The following is a 24,070-nucleotide window of genomic DNA, read 5'->3' as shown; positions in this document are numbered from 1 at the left end:
AAACAAATATTTTCAAACTTTAAAAGAGTTTTCCAATTTTGTTTGGGGGTGGCGTATTTTGGTATTTCATTTCAAAATGTTTTGCCACCCTTTGCCTGTCATGTTACTCCAATTTAGTTAGTACGTAACAGTTTAATTGTGTTTTATGTTATCATATCATCTTTACAATATTTCTGTTATAGGTACTGCCAATTTTTGCCACATTTCTATGGTAAATTCTTTCTTTATCTCTTTACACTTTGAGGACAAAGTGTTCGATTGTTGGGGGTGGGATAGAAACATTTGCATAAATTAGGCACTTTTAGGATGTGAATTACGCACTTTTCTTTATAACATATTAAAAATCATAAATATTGTTTATGCTAGGCACTTAGTGATAATGGTATTGTTCTCTTCTCCATGATGATATTAGTCTAGAAATCTTACATAGTACTTGAATTAGGATTTAATTTTTGAAACGTAGATTAATATATAGGTAATAGCCATTGTGTCCTTTCATGAATATCTTGCATAAGCATCTTTGATTGTACTTGGCAGTATTTTTCTGAGACCTAGGTTAGAGTACTTAATACATATCCTGTGAGCATCTAGCCTAAAAACCTCATAAGAGTGAAATATCTGAGTGATGAAACAAAGGAGAAGTAAATTCCGAGTAGAGAAATCACACATCCACTTGCTTGATCACCACACCATATCCTAAGCGAGAATTTAGGCCCTCTTTGGATCGATATAGGCAGAAATTCACACCTATATGAAATTTATTATCCGCTAGTTGCCCCACTGAGCCTTTCATTGGCCTATTCACAAACCACAAATCCTTTACCCAATAAAACAAAATAAAAAAATAAAATCAGCCTACATATCTGGATAAGTATGAGAAATAGGATGAGTGAAGAAAAAAGAAGAGAAAAACCTGTGTAAAAAAAAATTAGTTAGTTGCTTCAGAAAAGAAAAAGAAAAGAAGTATCCATCCAAAGAAAAGAAAAGATAATTGAAATAGAAATAGAAATTGAAATAAAATAAAAAATGCAAAAATACAATAAAAGGAGTCAAAAAGCCAAAATAAAAAGGCTAAGGATGGAAACAAAGTGTAGAAGCAAAATAACAAGGTTTTCTCTAGTTACATAATATGAAGACCCTATTTTCTCAGACTTGTTTTTTTTAAATATACATTTCCTTCCTTCTTTAACCAACACCTACGCCCAGTATCACCTAATAAAGCCCTCTAGCTCAATTAGAAATAGGTTGGTGTGATAGTAAGTGGTAGATGTATTTAACCAACACCTACGCCCAGTATCACCTAATAAATATCTCTATCTCAATTAGGAATAGGTTGGTGTGATAGTAAGTGGTAGATGTGTTTGATCGACCTCGGCTTACTCGGATTGTCATTGAGATTATGAGGAAACGTGTGCCCACTGCACACTGGAGTTAGTAAACTTGAGTGGAAAAATTAGAGTGTTATGTGTTTTAACACATTTCTTGTGAGAACCTACTTAGGCACGATACCCAAAAGTTTTAGAAACGGACTTGCCATTACATTTCATATCATAGTTAATTGTATAGTTGTTTATCTTAAGATGATTTGATTGTTATGCATGTATTAGTTGAAGTTTTAAAATGATCGTCCTTGTTTAAATACTAGTGAGATGTATAGATTCCAAGATAAAATTAGGGAACAATTACTTTTATTTCTTAGTCGTTGTAGTATAAATGAAGTTTGTGAGTACTTTCTCTAGAAAACTCTCACGAGGCTATAACTCGTCCACTAGGGAATTCCTAGTGATTTAAAGCCTTATTGTATATGGTCAATGCAGTCGCCCTCAGTGAAACGAGACTAGTTAAAAATACATTTTTGGTCACTTATTTTAATTTCGCATATTTGCTTGAGGACAAGCAAAATGCTGTTTGGGGGTGGTTTGATAAGAGCCCAAAACTGTAGTTTAAACCCTTTAATAGTATTTCTATTTAGCCAATTATGTTATTAATAATATAGGTTTATCACTAATTACGTGTTTTTGAGTATTTCAGGCTTCGGAGTTGAATAAATGTCAATTCGTTACTAATTAAGTGCTAAACGGAGCTAAAGTGATTGCTAGAGAAGTTCCATGAAGAAAGCCCAAGTTTAATGGAGAAAAAGCCCTTAAAAAGCCCAAGTCAATACTGTTAAGTGAAAGTCAAGCCGGATTAGAGAGTTGAAGAAAAGTCAATAAAACTTTAGAAGGCCGTATCTTTGGACTTAGGCCTCGGAATTAGGCCCATTTTATATCAAAATGACCGTATCAGAAAACTCTTTCCAATGGTTTAGACCTTGACTCGATTAGAGCAGCATAAGTTGGTGAAAATACGTGCTACAGTAACACGACCAGAATTGAAAGTCTTGGATTTACCCAATTGGGTTATGGACTTGATTTATGGGTCCATAACCTAGCCTAAAAGCTCATGCACGAAATTGTAACCTAACTCTCTCATATATTAAGAGGGTTAAGGCTAAAACAAAGTTGGCTACTCCCCCCATTAGTTTAATTAGTGTAATTAGGGTTTTCTCTCTCTCCCTATATAGTTTAGTTTAGGGTTAGAATTAGTTTATGTTTGTAGCCTCCATTAAACCTTCAATAAAAATACCTTCAAGTTTTTTTATTATGTTTTCCCTTTATTGTTTAAGCAATTTCAGTCCAATGAATCAAAGCTAAACTCCCATTAGAGGGAGGTTAATGAAGCTTTGAGAGGACTTGATTTGTTTAGCATAGATTTGTTGATTAAGGTTTAAAGTTTGGATTTTTCTTGACTTAGAGATAAGAAGAGAAAAATCTAAACTAGAGGATTGTGAGTTTTGCCATGAGAATGGAAAACAAACCTTCCTCTCATGCTAATTTGATTATGACTAGAGATGGTATAATTGAATTAGGGACCATAAAATTCTAAGATTTATATTTAACCTTGTAGTGAGAATATAAAGATTAGGGTTTCTTAACAATCTATTCTAACACTTCTAGGAATTGAAAAGTAGATTTAATTCTCTCTCTAACATTCTCTATTTCTGATTTACATCATTATATTGTTAGTTAATTTAGTATAAATTCATAGTATCATCATAATAGTTAATTTCTTATTCAAATCATTACTCTCATCATTGTTCCTTTTGTTTGATTAGTTGAATTCTATTTATGTCTTGATGGTTTATGAGTAGAACGAATCCGTACTCTTTATATATTGCATAATGAATTGAGAGTAGGAATATTGATCTAAGCACTTATTTAGTTAATTGATTATTTGTGTTTACGCATAGATAGTTAGTTAACATAAAATTGCTATTTATCATTTGATTTGTGCTTGCTTTTCCTTGAGCTTATCTATTGCTGATGTTAGAGGGCTGGACGCTTGAGGATCTTGCAGCTTTGGGGTCTATTTTGTTTGGAAGACCTGAGTTTTGGTCGTGGTTGTTGCACTGACTTGATTGCATCGATGCGCTTTTAATTGGTTGCTTCTGAGCTCCATGATGCCTCAGGGTCTTGGGAATCGCAGAACTTGGTGTAAGGTTGATGGACCTGCTTGGATCTTGTGAATCCACCTTCATCCTAAGATGGCAGTGTAGGACGACTTGACATTGATCACACTAAAGCATGTTGAGGTCTTGACCATGTCTTCTTTTTCTCCAATGGAGACTGGTAGGATGACATCTCCAGTGGCATCAATGCAGTCTCTGTTAAACCCGTAAAGTGGTGCATTTGACTCTATCATCACTAAGTCTGGCAGGTGCATATCCTTATATGTTTGGTAGAAGTAGATGTCGTAGGAGCTATCTGAATCGATTAGGACCCGTTTGACTGTCCACCCGTTGATCTTGATGTGTACTACCAGGGCATCGTTGTGGGGGTAGGCACACCTTGTCGAGATCTTCCTCAGTAAATGATATGGAAGTTGTAGATTGAAAGCTGGTAGGAGTGATCACTTCAGCTTTGTGGGAGAGGTAGTAGATTTCTTGCAGTCCTCCTACCCGCCTGCGCTTTTCACGACCTGAGGTCTCGTTGTTAGAGGTGTCTGTAATCATGTGGATTACCTTCTCCTCGTCGTGATCGGAGGAGTGTTGTCTTCTATTGTGCCTCAACCAACCTGGAGATTTAGATCGTTAGGCTATTTTGCTTATACTACAACCGTAAGCAAAATAGCCTAATGATCTAAATAGCCTAACGATCTAGGTTATTTAGGCTAACGATCGTTAGGTTATTTAGCCTAATACCAGATTATACTACAACCGTACCAATGGTTTGTCCAAATCCATCTAGGTTGTGAACGATTACTTATACTTTATAAGGTACTGATGATATGATCTTCTGTGTGTTCACACCATATCATCTACAACATAAAAGTATTAGACACATGCATATAACTTATAACATATATAATATGCATAACATTTGCCCATATGATTCTCATTCAAAATTTAAAGAATTAGAGTTAATACAAAAGTAATGTTTTTAGTATATAACCCTATCAATCTCCCACTTATACTCAACGCATTGCTTTTTAGTATACTACTAACACTATAGACTATGCACTATTAGATATTATAAAGGAGGATGTACAAGGGAAACTGTACTTGATAACATGGTTTATATTAATACAGGTCAAGGTTTGCCTAATCTCTAGCTTCTTGATAAACGTAAAATGAATAGTCTACCTACGAAATGAACGATGAATTCTCAACGTAAGTAAACTAAACTTTTTACTTGATGCTCTCTTGTTTATCAAAGAATTATTCTACTCTCAACCAATTGAGATATAAGTAGATAGAGTTCGTTCCACTCCTAGTGCTCAGCATGGATGTTTTCTAATCTAACTAGTCGCTTTTAAGTCTATGAGAGTTTTAAGAAGGGAAATTAGACTGCATGCAACTACCCAAAGATGCAACTAGTCGAAACATCGGTCAACTAAGGGAATGCTACGTTGATTCTATGATAAGGAGAGTTAGGGGATTGATTCCACCTTAACTCAACTTAATCCACTAACGGCGAATCGTCGTAATCCGAATTGAATCTGCTACGCAAACAATTGGTTATTCCTAATCCCTAATTATACATGGCATTTCTACCAATTCATAACTAGCATGTGAACAATTAAACCCATTCTCATGGTGAACTAATCATTTCTAGAGTGGAATAGAAAATCGGCGACTCTACGATAATCGAATCAAGCTTTCATCAAGGCTTCTCAACCCCTCTAATGGAGGTTTAGCCTTGAATCATTCCAAATCATTTCCATTTATATTAAAACTAAACATAATATAAAGCATTGAAATTTATTTAATTAAACAATAATGAAATCTAATTTAATGACTAAATTGAACTAAGGACATAAATTGAAATTAGATCTAGAATTGGAATTGACAAAATCGAAATGGATAAAGAATACTATTTTATTGATCTAATCAAATGAAGAACAAGATTCAAGGTTTAATCTAATGAAATGAATTAGATATTGAAACTATAAATCAAAACAATTAAATAAAACTAGATCTAGAAGCTATTTTAATGGCTACTTTCTATTCTAAGCTAACTATTATTTTCTAACCCATTGGCTACCATTAATGAAGAGCTAAGCTTTTGTTTTTATACATCCAGATCCAAAATTCGTGCATGGGCTTGGAGCCATGTTTTGGGCGGGAGAATCGGGCCCAAAACCCAATCTTTCATCCCAAAAAGGCCTCTTCAGCTGCAGTTGACTTCCACAGACTTTTCGTCCACTTCTGCTCCTCTGATTGGGTCAAGGCTTGGACCATTACAAAAACTCTTTCCGAGCGGTCGTTTTGACATAAGGTATGCCCAATTCCGAGTCTGAGTCCAAAGATATGGCTTTTCGAAGTTCTCACGACTTTTGCTCCTTTTATCTCGCTAAAGTGGTACATTTACGCACATAATGGACTTTGAAGCCCTGAAATGCATAAAACGCGTAATCGGTGTTAACTCTTACTTATTATTCACATAATTGGTCTGACAAGATGATTATTAAGGGGTTAAAACTACAGTTTTGGGCTCTTATCAAACCACCCCCAAACAAAGATTTTGCTTGTCCTCAAGCAAATATGAGAAATTAGAATAAGTGACCAAAAATGGAGTTCTAACTACTCTCGTTTACTTTGAGTGCGATTGCATTGACCATATGCAACAAGGCCTTAAACCACTAGGAATTCCCTAGTGGACCGAGTTATAACCTCGTGAGAGTTTTCCATGAAGGTACTCACAAACTTCATCTATACTACAACGACTAAGAAATAAAACTATTGTTTCCTTATTCATGCTCAACTATCTATACATCTCTCTAGCAATTACATAAGAATAACCAAGTCAAAACCCTAAGTTAATATATGCATAATAATCTATCATCTACAATAAACATATATACAATAAGTAGTACTATCAAATGTTTAGCGGGTTTGTTTAGAGAACTTCGGAATAAGCGTCCCTTAAATAGGTTCTCACAATAATAGTCAAGAAACAACACTCGATTTTTTTCCACTCAAGTTTAAGCTACTCCGATTAATACAAGTGGGCACACTTTACCTTACAATCTCAATGACAACAAGGAAGCCGGGTCAATCAAACACATCGCCACTTACTATCACACTAACCTATTCCTAATTGAGCTAGAGGTCTTTATTAGGTGTTCACGGGGATTAGGAGATGGTTTAAGAAGGAAGGAAATGGATATTCAAAAGGACAAGTCCGAGATAATAGAGTCTTCATATTATGTAACTTAGAAAAACCTTGTTATTTTCTTTTGCTTCTATACTTTGTTTCCATCCTTAGCCATATTTTTCTTTTTCTTTTCTTTGGCTTTTGACTCCTTTTTTATTCTATTTTTTTTTTTTTTTTTGGAGTTTTTATTTTATTTCTATTTTTTTTTTTTTTCTTTGGATGGAAACTTCTTTTCTTTTTTTTTCCAACCAACTAACAATTTTTGTTTACACGTGTTTTTCTCTTCTTCTTTCTTCACTCATTCTATTCTCTCATTTATCTTATTCTAGGTTGATTTATTATATATATATATATATATATATGATTTATTATATTTTTTTATATATTTATTTTATTTTGTTTTTGTTTTTGTAACGGGTAAAGGAATTGTGGTTTATGGAAGGCTAAAGAAAGGCTCTCGAGTGGTGACTAGCGGAAAATAATTCATAGGTTTGAATTTCTGGCTATATCGATCCAAAGAGGCCTAAATTCTCACTTAGGATATGGTTTAGTGATCAAGCAAGTGGACGTGTGATTTCTCTATCCGGATTTTACTTCTCCCTTGTGTCATTTCTCAAATGTTTAAACTCATATAAGGCTTTAGGCTATATTCTCACAGGATTTGTAGAATAAGTACTCTAGCCTAGATTTCAGAAACTTATCGCTAACAATCATAGATACTCATAATATATTTATAGATAGATGCAAAGATTATTATCTATATATTAACCTAAATTTCTAACAATTATTCTGATGCAAAAACTATGTGAGACTTCTAGATTGTTAAGAGCATGGAGAAAGAAAACAATACCAATATTCCTAAGTGTATAGCATAAACTTATTTATTTATATTTTTAAATTTTTGAAATTTTAACTAGAAAACAAATGCATATTATATCTATCTATATCCTAACAGGATGTCTTAATTACACGAAGATTCTATGCCCCCAACAAGAAGCATGCTTTGTCCTCAAAGCATTTAAATAAAGAGGGTAGGAAAAATACCATTGAAGCGCCGTGAAATTCAGAAACATCTGCAAAACAATGTTAGAACGTACTAATATAGGAAATAAAAACTGACACAACTCTATAAGAGTTCCACCCATTATGGGGTTAACATAATTAAATTGCTTGGGACATAAGCAGACACTAACAGAAACTAAAACTTACCTCCACTCCCGTTGTTATTCGTCATCTTAGGCCATCCTCTACTTCTATAAAGAAGTGAGGTTCCTTCCAGCGATCTGCCATGCTATGATAATTTGCCGGGCTTCACGCCATTTATCATCTAAGGTTGCTAACCTATTAAGTGCCACTTGGTCCGATGGGGTGTAGGGTGCAACCTGGTGAGGTTGTATCCGCCACCCATGCCAAGTCATTACGCGGAAAGATCGGATAATACTATTGGTGGGTCGCGACCGTGTCTACCTTTAATCCAATCCGTGAAACGTGTACAAAAAACAGGAAAGAAACATAGCATAATATGTGAAATTAGAACGGGGCATAAGAAGGTACTTATGCCTCATAGGTATAGGCTCGTGCTAAACTAGACATCAAAGTCCCGGAAGGTCATAGAACCGGGCGTCCATTGGCTAAAGCAAGGAAAAACGCTGCAAGTGGCGCCATTCACGTAAGAAAAACGCCATTCCCTAAAATGTTTAGCATTATCCAAAACATAACAGTTCCTATGTTCATGGACCGGGCTACCAAGAGGGCAACGTTATAGTCCCCTTGGTCCTCAATCTGGAAAATGCCTGCCCCATAAGCCTCGTGCAAAACTCATAGGTGTAGACATGCATATTATCGACCCAATAGCACCATGGGTCTTGTATCTCAATGGGCATAGCAAGTCCAAGAACAAATGCTAGCAAGAACCCGTAATTTCCATTGGTTCATCGTCAATGTTGATGGAGAACACTTGTTCTCCATCCGGTCTCTCAAAGAAAATGCAGTTATTATAAAAATAAGATGCAAGTCTTTGGAGAATAAAGTTCACCGGTCTTACCATAAGAGGTTCCCACCAACATATGTGATCACCTCGCGAAACCAAGCACCATAAGTAATGCTTTGGAACAAATCTTCAAAGACTGTTCGGTATCAATGTTTGAGATGTCATCTCAAATTACACTTTGGAATAGCTGCGAATGATCCGGATACTACGCTACGAAAACTGGAAAATTTCTAGTCCAGAAGTCGGTAGCGCTGGCGCTTCAACTTAGGGCGCGGGCGCTCTTTTGTATTTTTCCGAATTCGCTGGTGTTTGAGCTAGAGCGCGAGGTATCTTTGTATTTTTGATTTCCAGTAACTTAGCGCGAATCGCGCCGACTTGAAAATTTCGAAAATTTTTCCTCGACAGAATTTTAGGTGGCCAACTAGAAGCGGCGAAAGTTCTTAAATTTTGCAAAAATGAAGTCAAACGGGGAATCGCGGGTTTGAAGGGTGAGTGATGGAGTTTAGGTGTAATGTGAGTTGTGAGGATAGATTGTATCAAGTTTAAATAGGCTTAAAGTTGCTAAAATGGATCGGAAAGTTGCCAAAACTAATTTCGGCAGTTTCCTGAAATCCTAAAATTTCCAAACTCGAAAACGGAAACAACTCATATCCCGATTCTAATTCAAACCCAAGATCTTTTATTTTGATTTTATGATAGAATGTACCTATTTAATCTAGATTTCATCCTACAATGATTCTTAATCATAGATATGCCTAAACATCCATATTTTCACCTTGACTCCACAATTAATTCTAACACTAGGGTTTTTATAAAAAAATAAAGTGCTTGAATTGATCAAACCACCCCCAAACAAGTTTGGAAGGTGGGATTAATATGAAACAACCACACATAATGAAAATAACCCCTTATATTAAAATTTTCATTCGAGTATCACTACAAAATCCAAATTACGGAAATAAAAATTACATTACAATAAAAACAACAAAAGTAAATAAAACAACAACCTACTAAACATAAATAACTACCACTATCACTCCTCATCCTCTCTAAACACCTCGCCACTGGTGGCGGAGGGCACATACTCGAGTGGTGGCTCCTGGGCTCCAGAAGGTCCAGCAGCAGTCGTCCTCCGTCGACGACGCTCATGCCTAGCAGCTGGTGTCCTCGGGCCAGAGTCTGTATGAGGTGGGAAGCGTGCTAGCATCTCTACTCTAAACTGGCGCTGGGCTTCCATCTCAGCCCTCGCTGTTCCCCATCTCTCATCCTCCCTCTGCGGGTCGATCTCGAAGTTGTGATGAATGGTGGCCTGTCGAGTCCGGAGGTCTGCAGACAGATAGTGTTTAGTGAACGATGCCCCTATGTAAGCATAGCCATGCGTTCGCATCGACCAACACCTCTGGAAGGCATCCATCATCAAAGCAGTCTGCCATCCTCCTCATCCTCCTCCCCGACCTCATCCTCATTCTCTACCCCACCATCCTCTTCTTCTTCTTCTCTATCCTCAGCCCAATTTCCAAACTTGTTGGACACACTCCCTATAGATCACGCGGGTTCCGCGGTGCGGGGTAATGTAAATCCTCTCGGGCCGGAGTTGCTTTCATCTTCAACATGATCTTGGTGATTAACACGGGAAGAGGTGCCAAAGACTTTCCGACCCCCCGATCATGTTCGAAGCAAAAACTCCGGGATACGAAATCGCATTACTTCGCTCTGGAGTATCCATAAGACGTGGAGGCAGTCGGACCGATGTCACCGACCTTGTCCTTCCCTAGGACATTCCGACCAATCCACTGGGTCAGAGCTAGTTGGTTGGTCCTCGATGCTCGGCGAACACAATGGGAGTTTGTATTGTAGCTCCCATTGATGACAAGATCCGCCCATCAACGGCTCTACCCCGTCAAACCGGGGCTCTGTAAAAGCGGACATCAGATTGGATTCTAGGCGAATGCCTAGAATCTCAGCCAACCCCCCATAGTCAACTCCCTCCTCTTCTTCCTTCACCAAAAAAAATCCTACTCCCTCCAACTCCCCGGTGTTGTAGAACCGTCGGACCAAGTCTTCATGGTAGAAGTCTTCGATTCGAAAATACCGAGACTATTCCAGTCTCTACTAGCCATTTCGTCACCGTAAAACGGCGCCGAAATGGTCGGCGATGAAAACTTGCTCGGTATAATACTCGGCGTTGAGCCATTTAGTGTTTGATTAATGGTTTGGGGTTTAAATATGATGTGGTGGTGGTGGTTTTACTTGATCGACTTGAAGAACAGTGGAGGTGGTGGAGTGGTGGCGGCAGCACCAAATTTTGATTTTTCGGTGGGTTTTGTTATTTAAATTGGTGGGGTTTGTTTTGTTTGGTTTTTGCAAAACAAAAATGGGGTTTGGATTTGATTTTTTAAGCGTGGGTTTTTTGGTTTTCTTTTTAATTTTTATTTTTTGTAGGTTTTTGAGGTTGTTAATGGCGGTGGAAGATGAAAAAAAGCGATGAACTGTTGCTGAGAATGTAAGAGGCCGCCTCCATGGGGGCTGGTGGGCTGAAGTGGGCCCAAGCCCAAAATCAAAAATTTTCGATTTTTTTCGATTTTTCGCGAATTTCAAATCAAAATTCCCCGCCGTTACCGGGTCCGATTTTTTGCGAATGAGATATGGAAATGATCAGGAGAGAATTTCCTATCCAATGATCCATAAAACACTCTATTCCGACTTCAGATGACATATGAGATAGTGGAAAACGCCTCGAAGTGCGTGCATGACGTAAGTTATCGCGAGCGAATGAACTCTAAATTAATAGATTATGTCAATCCGAATCGTAATACAATAAAAAAACGCCTAAGCAACTCTAATGGGACATAAAACATTTTAGTACGGAAACACGAACACCCCACCCCCAAACAAATTTTTTACAACGAAGCTTAGAAAATTTGTTTTTAGCAGTGGGTCTTTTAAAGTCAGATTCCCGAGACTTCATAGATTACTATGTTTATTTTATTTTTTTATTTTTATTTTAGAAGAAAAAAACAATAAGCAATAAAGACATAATTCACACCATAGAGAAACATGACTCAAAAATCCGAGAAAAACATGCAAGAGTGGAAAACGTGAACTATGTGAACCGTGGACTTAGGATCCGGTACTTACAGCCACACACTCCATAGGGAGGGCCCGGTTACCTTAATGGTGCACTTACCAATATATTAAAGTGAAAGGAAATGCACCAACACAGAAATTTGAGTCGTTTATAGTCAGATACTCAAGACTTTATCTAAAACATATGTATGAACATGCAGTTGATCATATATCAACAACCGAAATAGTTGTGGATCATTCCATAAATAAATATCAGAGGAAACATATCCAAACACAATGAAACACCAAGATTTCCTATGACTCAACCTAGTGGAATCCAAAGCGAAGTCGGATAACCCTATTGTGTAACCTATCATGCACCTTATTTTTCATTTTTGAATGAGTGGGTGTTTTAGTAAATAAGTGTGGAAAAGTGAATGGTTGTGGAGAATATGGTGGATATGGATAAGTTTTAGAAAGACAGCTTGTACCAATGAGGATGTGGTTTTAGTACCGAACTCATTCATTGTGTGTGTAGGGACTGCCTCAATTTTGAAAATGAAGGTGTCAAATAGTTTGTCCTTCAAGTATCTATTTTTAGGAGGATTTAAAAAATTATGAAGCACGGAAGAAACAAAAGGATCGAGTGCAAAACTCGGGTTCCTTTGAAAGGGTGGAAGGAGGGGAATCGAGGTGGGTGTTGTGCAAGTTAGTTCTTGATAGGGTGAATTGTCACCTACTTTCGAAGAAACTCATCAAATTCCTCATCTAGATTGGTCATATCCACATTACTATGGTAGTCCTCTACATCTTTGAGAAAGTCATCTATCCCATCCCTCATCAATAACATGTGTATCGACTAGTGTAGGGATGAAAATGTTGAGTCCGACTTTCCAAAGGAAAGAATTTTGGGCATATGACTATCGGGGGAACGTGTTGTTGAAATAATCTCGAGCAAAGCTCTCGATCATGCTTACCTCTCCATCCATAGGCGAATCGGGTAACTGTGTGTCCTTGTTTTAAAAACATTGACTTCAACAACAAGATGGCCAAAAGACATGGACATTGAACCATCACGGCAATTAATGAAAGCATTGGCGGTTGCCAAGAAAGGGCGCCCTAAAATGATCGACAGAGTCGTTAGCGACTTCAGTATCGAGGACTACAAAATCAGCCGGATAGTAGAAATCCTGAACTTTTACCAACACATTTTCGACTACACCTTTAGGATACTTAATAGACCGATCGACTAATTGCAACGCGTCATTTTAGTGGGTTGCATTTTGTCTAGACCTATTTGTCTATACAAATAAAATGGGAGTAAGTTAACACTAGCCCCCGTGTCTAATAACGCGGTCGTCAGATAGGAATCTCCTAAGGTGCATTTATGCGATAAAAGGCGACCGGGGTCCTTGTACTTAACAATTCCATTATTTTCGGATAAGGTTGGGAATTGTTCTGTTAAAAGTCTTTTGGTATATTTGTCTTATGCCTAGTAGTACACAATTCCTTAAGAAACTTAGCATGATGTGGTAGCTTTTAATAGCTTCGAGGAAGGGAAGGTTTATAGTTAGATTCTTAAAAACATCCCTAATCTCCTCATAATTTGTATCCTTAGTTAACATGGCTAATTTTTGTGGAAACGGTGGTTTCGCTATATTTAGCAATGGTATCACTGAATGTTTAACCGTGGCTTTTGTTTCTTAGGTTGTGTTGTGGCGGTACCTCTACGGTGGTAGGCTCTTCGGTTTCTATTTAGGTATCTAGTAAAATAGTAGGTGTAGGGAGCTATTGGTGGGGTAACTATAGGCATAGTTACCTTGTTATCAACCACTCTGCCCGCGAGAGTGGTGATGGCATTTATCTCACCTACATTTTCAAATTCATTACTAGTATTATCCGGTTACCTCAAAGGCCGGCTGTGTTTGTTGTTTTAGGATTAGGTATTATGCGTGACACGGCAACACACCTTTGGTTTGGGCTTTATCTTGAGCCAACTGTTGGGTTAAATTATTAACGGATTGTAGAAGCTGTTGGTTAGATTGAGCCATGGTTTGGAAAAGTTTTTGGCTCACTTGTATAAAGGTGTCAAGGCGATCCGGTTGTGTGGGTGTAGTAGTCCGCGGGTGGTGTTACCGAACTATTTCCGTGAATTATTTATTGGTGGATTTTGATAATTATTATTTACCGAACGATACCTCTATTAGCATTATAATTATTATAATTACCTTGACCATGTGCTTGACCTTGTCGAGGTTGCACTTGGTTGTTATAATTATTAAAATTACCCCGACCACGCCCTTGTCGTAGTGGGGCTTGGTTAAAGCTTTCGTTGGCCTAACATATTGATTATTGTACCCTTGAGGTGTGACTTGTTGGTTATTTCTCCAACCGAGTTGGGATTTTGTCTCAAAGGGCTTAGGTTCACTATTAATGGAACAAGCCTGTTCATAGGCTATAGGGACGATGGGATTCGGGATGCTCGGGACTCAAACAGAAACTACATGGGTTTGAATTTACATTCATGGCGGGGATAGGCTTTTATTGTACAAAATGGCATCTACCTTTTTAGTGAGTGATTCATTAGAGTTTTAAGCTCGAATCGTGATTTAATTTCAAACATACCGGTAGCCTTAACTGTATTAAGTAGAACTAGCGGAGCGGGGATATCATCACTACCCCCCCCACTATTATTTAAACTTAGTTTGGTCCTCTAAAAAATTTATAAGCCTCAGGGCTCCTTTGTTTAAGAAACTACCCCCATTCATTATGTCAAGGACTTCTTTATGGTGATGTTGAAGTCCTTTGAAAAAGGCACGAACTAACGTGTCTTTTGCTAGGTTATGGTGTGGACACTCTATAAGCAGATCGGTGAAACGATTCCAAGCCTCTGAAAATGATTCATGAGGATTTTGTCGAAAGAAATGAATCTTGGAAAGCATCTCATCCATCTTTAGGGGTGGGTAAAAATGTTCCATAAACAGCTGAACAAGTTTAGCCCACGAGTCCACAGAATTAGGCGCTTGGGCAGTTAACCAAGACGCCGCCTTATCGGCTAAGGTGAAAGGGAATACCCTTAATTTAATTTGTTCCGTACCAACCGTAGGATGGTGGAATGTTGTTAGGACTTGTTCAATCCTACGCGTATCTTTGATAAGGTTTTTCATGGTCTAAACCATGAAAAACGGGTAACAAATTAAAAATATTTGGAGGGATTCTGAAATCCCCCGCTGGGTTTGCTAGAACGATGCAAGATTTGGGGCTATCGCTCAAGGCTTTGTAGAAGTCCGAGAGAGGAGTCTCTCTTTCTTCCCCCATTATATCAGGTGGTGTGTGTGGAATAGTAGTTAGAGGTGTAGTGGGTGGTATACTAGATAGATTTGATTGTTGATGTTGTTGTGTATTTACGTTCGGTGTTTTTGTTCGGCCGGACCTTAATCTCATGCAAGACTAAGTCGAACTTAACTAAACATGCAACACTCCAAACAATTCTGATATACTAGTATAAACCTCTAACTAGGAGATGCGAGGTGTGGAAGAAAGGAATACCTGATTGCGTCCTTGCTTCGCTTATGAATAGCGTCTTGTTTACGCTTGTTCAGTGTATATAGCAGGTTAGAACACTGAAAAATATGAAAGATCAAAGTTTGAATCAAAACTGTGGAAATCCAGAAATTTTAACCTTTGAAGCTCGGCGCTCGAGTAATTTTCAGATTACAATTTGTTTTTAGAGGTCGGCTCCCAAATGGGGTCGGTCGCGCCGATTAAGATAGTCGAGTTCCAGTGTTTGAGTGCGGTTAAGCTTATGTATGAAGCGGTATTGGTATAAACGAAATTCTAGTAACTTAGCGGGTCGCGCTCTCCTTGAAGCGGCGAGCCTCCGTGTATTTTCTCGCGAATTTGTCAAAAACTGGGCAAACCACAAAGATGAAACAAACAAGGGGTGGGTGGGTTTAATGGGACTTAAAAATGACTAATTCTATTAGGAAAACAATGCTAAAGTGTAACTAAGATGGCAGCGGCATTTTGATAAAAGTAAAATGTATAGTCTACCTACGAAATGAGCGATGAATTCTCAACGTAAGTAAACTAAAACTTGACTTTTCTTGGTCTATTTTATCAAAGCTTCTACTCGTCAACCAATTGCACTAAATGGAGTAGGAAGTTAGTTCCACTCCTAGTTCCTAGCATGGATTGTTTTCTAAGTCTAAGAAATCGTTTTTAAGTCAATGAGAGATTTACGAATTACAAACTAGACTACGATGCAACTACCCACAAATGCAACTAGTCGGGTTATCGACAACTAAGGGAATGCTACGTTGATTCTATGATAAGGAGTTAGAGGGGATTGATTCCACCTTAACTCAACTTAATCCACTAGCGACGAATCGTCAAGTAATCCGAATTGAATCGCTACCGCAGAACAATCGGTTCTTCCTAATCCCTAATTACACATGGCATTTCTACCAATTTATAACTAGCATGTGAACAATTAAACCCATTCTCATGGTGAACTAATTATTTCTAGCGTGGAATAGAAAATTACGGCGACTCTTCTACGATAAATGGAATCAAGCTTTCATCAAGGCCTCTCAACCCCCTCTAATGAAGTTTAGCCTTGAATCATTCCTAATCATTTCCATTTAGATTAAAACTAAACATAATATAAAGCATTGAAATTTATTTAATTAAACAATAATGAAATCTAATTTAATGACTAAAATGAAATAAGGACATAAATTGAAATTAGATCTAGAATTGGAAATGACAAAAACGAAATTGAATATTAATAACTATTTTATTGATCTAATTAAATGAAGAACAAGATTCAAAGGTTTAATCTAATAAAGGATTTGAAACTAATTAAATAAAACAATTAATTCTAGATCTAGAAGCTATTTTAATGGCTACTTTCTATTCTAAGCTATCTACCTTTTCTAACTGCCATTGACCCATTAACACTGAGTCAAGCTTTTGTTTTATACATCCAGATCCAAAATCGTGCATGGGCTTGGAGCCATGTTTTGGGCCGAGAATCGGGCCCAAAACCCAATTCTTCAATCCAAAAGGCCTCTTCAGCTGCAGTTGGCTTCCACAGACTTTTCGTCCACTTATGCTCCTCTGATTAGGTCAAGGCTTGGACCATTGCAAAGCTCTTTCCGAGCGGTCGTTTTGACATAAGGTAGGCCTCAATCCGAGGTCCGAGTCCAAAGATATGGCATTCGAAGTTCTCACGACGTTTGCTCCTTTATCTCGCTAAAGTGGCACATTTCTCGCACATAATGGACTTTGAAGCCCTGAAATGTATAAAAACACGTAATCAGTATTAACTCTTACTTATTATTCACATAATTGGTCTAACAGTATGATTATTAAGGGGTTAAAACTACAGTTTTGGGCTCTTATCACATAACATTTGCCCATATGATTCTCATTCAAAATTTAAAGAATTAGAGTTAATACAAAAGTAATGTTTTTAGTATATAACCCTATCAATCTCCCACTTATACTCAACGGATTTCTTTTTAGTATACTACTAACACTATAGACTATGCACTATCAGATATTATAAAGGAGGATGTACAAGGGAAACTGTACTTGATAACATGGTTTATATTAATACAGGTCAAGGTTTGCCTAATCTCCAGCTTCTTCAACAAAAAAAAATTGTGAAAACTAAGAACATGCATTTACCCATTTCTTTTGAACTGCCTTTCTTCTTTCGTGGTCTTTTGATAAGCACGTAAATGTTACATTATTTACGCCCAATTTTATATTAGTTAGTCCGTTTATTTTATTCGTTTGATTAAGTTAGCGTATTTTCGGTGATTTTGTAGGAATTAGAATAACTTGATTAATAATGTCGATATTGGGAAGAATCGAGATATCAGTGCGTGATTTTAGTTGGTACCTGAAAGAGCATTGGAGATTTGGGTAATTATTTGGATGGGCCGAAATAAAAGAATGAAAAGCAAAAGGGCCATGAACTTAAGTGGGCAAGTAACCAGCGGGAGTTGAGTTTATGCCCATGTGCTGAAGACCGGACCATGTGCACCCATGTTCATCTAATTAGACCAGCCCATAACCAAACATCAAAGCCCACACAACTAACTAATGGCCACACTATTTCCTGTCTATCCGAGAAGCACGATAGCAACCTTTAGTTTCCTTCTCCAACCAATTCTCACGAACAGGAGACCCATCCTTCTTTTCCAGCGATAATAACCAAACATCCAAGCTAACCAAGCTACGCATTCTACCATCCATTTCTATTCCCACACCACCTTCTATTCTCCATCTCCAATTCACACAAATAGAAAAACCCATCTCTTAAATTCCGATTTATTTGATCGAACACAGACAATTTTCTAAATTTGGAAAGATTCCAAATTTCTCATGCACTTTGGAGCTGGAATCCTGAAACTTCTAATTGGAATGAGACTCTTTGGTGGATGCCCTAAACTGGATGATATAAAAACAGAAAAGACAGAGAATGAGGGAGCGCTCCAGAACACAACAACCTCCATAACTGAAACAAAGAACAGGAAGTAAGAAAGAGAGGATCAATTGGAGACACGCAGAAGCCAAACTTGCTATCGACATGAGTTTTTCTACACTTCAATTTAATTTTATTTCAATCATTATGTGTAACTAAACTCTGTCTAGGACTCTGATGAAACTTTAGATTACTGTTTGTATATTGGGATTGATTTTGATGATTTCCAGTTGGTTTAATATCGTTCTATTTTTCTAAGTTCGCAATTTGATAGCAAGAATTTATCTTTCATATAGTATGTCACGCATGTGATATAGTTTGATATTCGTTGTTATTGATTAAGCCTGTTTTAACTGTTTGTATCAAGTTTAGATATTACTCGTGCCATAAAAAGACGAGTAATCTTTTGAGTTTGAGCATTAGTGCTGAACTTTTAGAAGATACATGTTTAGTTAAGAGTTATCACGATCATATCATCGAGAAAGAAATTGATTCTCATCGATAATACTACTCATATAAAATCTAGAATATTGAAATTGATTCTATAAATACAAACTGGGGTCTAAGGCGGATTCAACAGTCTTAGAATTCTCTCCATTAAACTTCGCAATTTAATTTATTGTCTTTGTAGTAAGTAATTAATTTTAGTTAATAGTAATTCAAACTTCTCTAAAACAACCTTGTTCGAATTGGGATAAATAATAAGTTAGTACTCAGTTGTCCTAAGTAGCAGTCCCTGTGGGATCGACCTCGTTCTTGCACACCTATTACAATAGATATAGCACCCCGTGTTTTATTCTTTTCTTTTTCCTAATAATAATAATAATAAGTAAAAGAAAAAAAAAATAGGATAAACTTTTGTTAAGGATAGGAAACCCCGTAGGTTAAAAGATAAACTCTCCTTCCTTGTTTTTCGCGGGGTTTTAAAACAAAAAGGAGTTTGCACAGAAAGTGGGGAAAAAAAAACAGCGAGAGTTTTTTCAGAGAGGAAAGAAAAAAAAGGGTTTTACTGACAACAGAAAAGGAAGATTTTTCTGGTAACTGGTTGATAGTCGGAGCGCGCTAAAGGTGAGTAGATATTTTAACTTTTACTAAACTATTGGATTTTCTAGTGGCTTCCAACCTATACTGCACTATACTAGATTTCTGTCTAGAATACAAGTTGTATACTGTCTTGTTTTGTTATTCTCGAACCATGCTGGATATTGTTATACTGTGGAAACATCGATACGCAAAAACTTTAGTGATTTCGGATCTGATTATTAAACTAACCAATATCGTCAAGTCTTTAGTATCAGTAGAATGGTTGATTCTCTATTTGAGTGTGGGCGTGTTAACAATTTTTGTCCTACTCGAACTGTCGTTGTTTTGTTCTTGGATTTTGGTTGAACTGTGCGTGGTGAACGTCGAGATGATTGGTGGTGGTGGGATTATAGCTAGTAGGAGTGCTGTGAAGATTTGAACAGCCATTAATGGCGTTCAAACCAGAACCAAATCGTCATGTTTTTTTTTGTGTTTGAATGATTGTTTGGTATGGCTTTTGTTATGCGATTGTTGTTGGGTTGAGGTGGATTGTTGGAGAGTTGATTTCGTAGTGGGTTGGGGGCTGTTGAAGCTCCAGGGAAGCCATTAATGGCTTTGATCCCATTTTTTTCAGTATAAGGGAATCGTGTTTTGTTGGTATAGATAGGTAGGGGTTTTCAAAAGGAATCAAACCGTTGGGTTCATAGTGGAGATAGGTGGCCGGTGGTGGCTGTTGTGGTGGTGGAGGCGTTGGTGAAGTGAGGAAGAAGAAGAAGAAGACCACTGTTCGTGAGTTTTGTTTAGGTGGGCTTGGGCCGAGCTAGTATGAGGGCTTGTGGGTTTTTTTATTTCTTTTCTTTTATGGGCTTAAGTTATGTTAGATTGGGCCTGGGAAAGACTAAACCCTTTGGGCCTTACTCTTTGGGGTTTTGACCAGAGTTGACTGTTGACCAGGGTTGACTTTGACTCTTGACCGGTTGACTGTTGTTAACCAGTCAACCCTTTGACTGTTGACTAGAGTTAACTTTTAACTCGGATTATATTTCGGTCTATTAGGATAGGTCTAAGGCTATTAACATGCTTGTCTTTAGGCTAAGACCATTTATATATACGTGTGTACGTGTATTAAATACTATGTGATATTTCAGTTTTATATACGACGCTATGACACTTATACATCCATGAAATTAATAACGCATAAACCAAAAATACAAGAAACAAGATACTCCTTAGTTCTCTGAAATAATATATACAATAAAGTTCAATAATGCGTAAACAAATTTACTGCACCCTTTTAGAACTCTCCACGCCTCAAGTTTTGGATATGAGTCTTATGACTGAAGATGTCATATGATAGGTGGGCATTTATTGAATGTGTCATAAATGGCCCGTTAGCATTATAATTGGGTATTCATTGACTGTGCCATGAATGACCCGGGTATTCATTGAACGTGTCATGAATGACTAGATTGTTTGGACTGCCCTAGAGAGGAACTAAGGTATTCGCCTTGCGGGTTAGTTGTATTCATTGATTGTACGGGTGTGCTTGGACTTGCATTTGCATACCTATAGGATATGTACATATGTTATATAAAATTACTAACTTTCTTTTGCAGGAGGGTAGGACTTAATAATATTTTGTGCAGGGACGCGGTCCTACCCTTATCCAGAAGTGGATATCGGTAAGTTTTAATTCAGTTACCTAGTTATTAAAACGAGTTATGATAATGAGTTAATAGAATGGAAGTCTTGCTTGGGAAGAAACTATGTCGGTTGAAATGACGGAACTACCTGTCTTCCAAGCTGAAAAGGATTAAGTTATGGGAAAATATAAAGTGATTGTTTGGTTAATTAAAGTATGATATTGTTTTTAGGTGGTTAGTCTACTCATGCCAGCAAATTCCATTTTGCTGACCCATGTTTGCTTTGTTTTGGCAACATGGGTGTGTTCTTGGGAACATAGGTGGAAGGCAGTGGAACCGCGGCGTGTGATTTGGATTCTTGCCTGGAGCAGTCCGTTACTTCTTTTATTAGGTTTGATTCTTATTGAAATGATGTAATAACGTAGTTTACATTTTTAGCATGATATGAGAATAAGATATTGAAGACTTTTATGCTTAGAGTTGGTTGATGTTTTGTTTGGACGGATGATATCTTAATAAAGTGATGATGGATAATTATGGGGATTTTGCAGTTTTAAGTGGATTCTTTTATGGTATGGCTTTTAGGGTTTTTTATGTGTTTTATCCACCCCGTCATAGTCTGGGTTTTTAAACAAGTGAACATAGTGATGTTTGAGATATTTATATTTCAAATATTCACTTTGTTATTGTTTAGAAATTCGGGCTGTGATAATAGACCTCGTGCGCTTGCGAGTATTATTATAAGTAAAATAAGATTTAATTAGCCTGTTTATTTAGGCCGGTTAAATTCCTATCATCTTTTCTCCAAACAACCCTTTATTCGACCTCCTCCTTTAGGTCGGCCTAGAACTCTTCTTGTTGGCAGGTTTTTAACTTGTCCATCTTCCATGGCATTTGGCATTGAACTATTATGATGTCCTTCCTGACTAGATTTATTCGAGGCTAATGTATTTCCCTGTATGTGTGATGTGGTCGTATTTTCTTTTCTAGTACCATCAACAAAATTAGACATGTCCCCCTATATAATAAAATAACATACACTTAGATATTAGAGTACATGGAAACATAAGAACATCGAACTTGGGTGAAGTGAACTATGACCTCGGTGGGATGATTCAAGGTTGATGACCCTCTTTGAGGATTCTGCATAGCCACATTTTCTTCTCCTTTGTCATCTGCAACAACAAACCACGTTATAAATTTATTTCCGAACAAAGTAAACTAAGATGCAAATAAGTTAAACAAAACTCAAAGTATACATTTACCCATTTCTTTCGAATCGCCTTTTTTTTTTCCGACCTCCTTGAGGGGACACCTTTTCTTTTCTTTGAGCTTGTTCTAGTTTCTTCTTCGCAGTTCTCAATTGCATCCACCTCAGCCTCTATTTGTAACATATTTGATTTCATAATCATATGCAAAGTTTTAGATTTCGCACCTTTAGCAACAAGTCTTTGTGAAATATGTGAAAGCTCACTATATCGAGCAGTGGATTCTAGATCAATGTCACATGGAGTTGCTGCTCCATAGGAGTCATAGACAGCCTTATCTATTATATTCTTAGTCCATCTCTTCAAATAGTATTGAGATGGTAAACTTGAAAAATCTAAGTCACGAAAGAGTTTTAAAGCATGACAGCAAAGAACCCCATAAAACTCAAACTTTCTACAAGTATATTGCACTGACTTATTAGTTACATTAAAAGTAAATGTACAGCTCCTTTTCCTTCCCATTTCTACAACTATATAAGTATGAATGGTATCCTCTTCCTTCTCCAATGTCAAACGAAGATCAAGAGTTTTTTTGTACTTATCTTGAAAAAATGAAACATAGTTATTGTATAAACCTGTGATGCTTCAGATTCTACCAACCACTTGGACCACAAGTTCGGTCTAGTTTGTTGTGTCTTATTATCAGCCTCCTTTCCTCTTTGACGTCGACTGGCCATTGCTTTGTTGTATTGGTCCACAAACTCTCGAAGAATGGTACTACTTGTAAAATAATTCTTCAAAAACCTGTTAATGCTTTCACTCCTTTACGTTGTAGTTATACCCGCACAAAAAAAAATCACGGGCATGCACTTGTGCCCACTTGTGGCGCAATTTATACAATGCAATCAACCAGTCATTCCTTTCCAAACCATAATCCTTAAGCAACAGTTTCCAACTCTCTTCAAATTCTTCCTCTGTCTTTGGATTGTATATGTAGTCCTTGAACCGTTGTGGAAAACATGGAAATTCACCAATTAGTTCCCCCAAATGCTTTCCTCCATTATTTAAGATATGTCGCAAGCACAATCCATGGCGTGCTTATGGAAATACTTCATTGATGGCTTTTGCAATAGCCTGAGACTGATCAGTAAATTTAGTCTTTGGTTGCTTTCCTCCCATAACTTCTAAAAACGTCCTAAACATCCAAATAACAGCATCACTTGTTTCACCTTCTAACAAGCCACACCAAAATATTATAGTTTTCCCATGGTTGTTAACGCCAACTATCGGTGCACAAACCAAATTATAGTTATTTGTTGAAAAAGTTGTATCAACGCAAATCACGTCACCAAACAACCCATAATCTCGCCTGGACAATGCATCACAAAAGAAGACACAACGAAGCTCACATTCTTTGTTAGTCAAAAAAGAGTAAAAGAAATGTTTGTTTTCTTTTTTCTTTTGCTTGAAAAAATCAAGAAGACAAACTACATCACCCTTTTTTCGTATCTCTTCACGCACCCTTTGCAGTAAATTGTTACAATCAGATTTGATGAAGTTCAAGTTCTCAGTTCCCCCAGCTTCTGAACAAAAGTAATAATAGATATCCGCTGGTTTGAGTCTAGAATCTCGCATTTTTTCATAATTCCAGCTTGAGAATCTTTGACACCTCTGTAAGACCTAAGCAAATGGGAACTTGATGGCGGGACAAGGCCATGAGTGTGTTCCACTATGAACTTGGACAACACATATTTTCCTTCTTTGTTAAGCGTAGTCTGAAATTTGGCCATACAACCGAATCGTCTCTCTTCTCTCTTTTTTGTAGGAGTCTTGACCTTTGTGTATGCGCCTTCACAAGAACAACAAAGTGTCTAAAGCACTATTTTAGTATGATCTCCATGATGTTTGTTTGTCCTTTTTATTTTGATGCTAAACCCAACCAATCTTGC

At 37.3% G+C, this 24,070-nt stretch overlaps 1 protein-coding gene across 1 annotated transcript; it reads right to left on the bottom strand.

The window, feature by feature from the left end:
• Positions 1-23,219: 23,219 nt before the first annotated feature.
• On the bottom strand, positions 23,220-23,756 carry LOC147525152 (protein FAR-RED IMPAIRED RESPONSE 1-like). The gene has a single exon (XM_086578381.1). The coding sequence runs from the start codon at positions 23,754-23,756 to the stop codon at positions 23,220-23,222; it is 537 nt and encodes a 178-aa protein (XP_086434507.1).
• Between the last annotated feature and the right edge of the window lie 314 nt (positions 23,757-24,070).

This window comes from Coptis chinensis, chromosome 1 (assembly GCF_015680905.1).
Source record: "Coptis chinensis isolate HL-2020 chromosome 1, ASM1568090v1, whole genome shotgun sequence".
NCBI classification, from domain to species: Eukaryota; Viridiplantae; Streptophyta; class Magnoliopsida; order Ranunculales; family Ranunculaceae; genus Coptis; species Coptis chinensis.
Note: the sequence above shows the minus strand (reverse complement) of the source record. Positions and strands in the feature narration are given on the sequence as shown.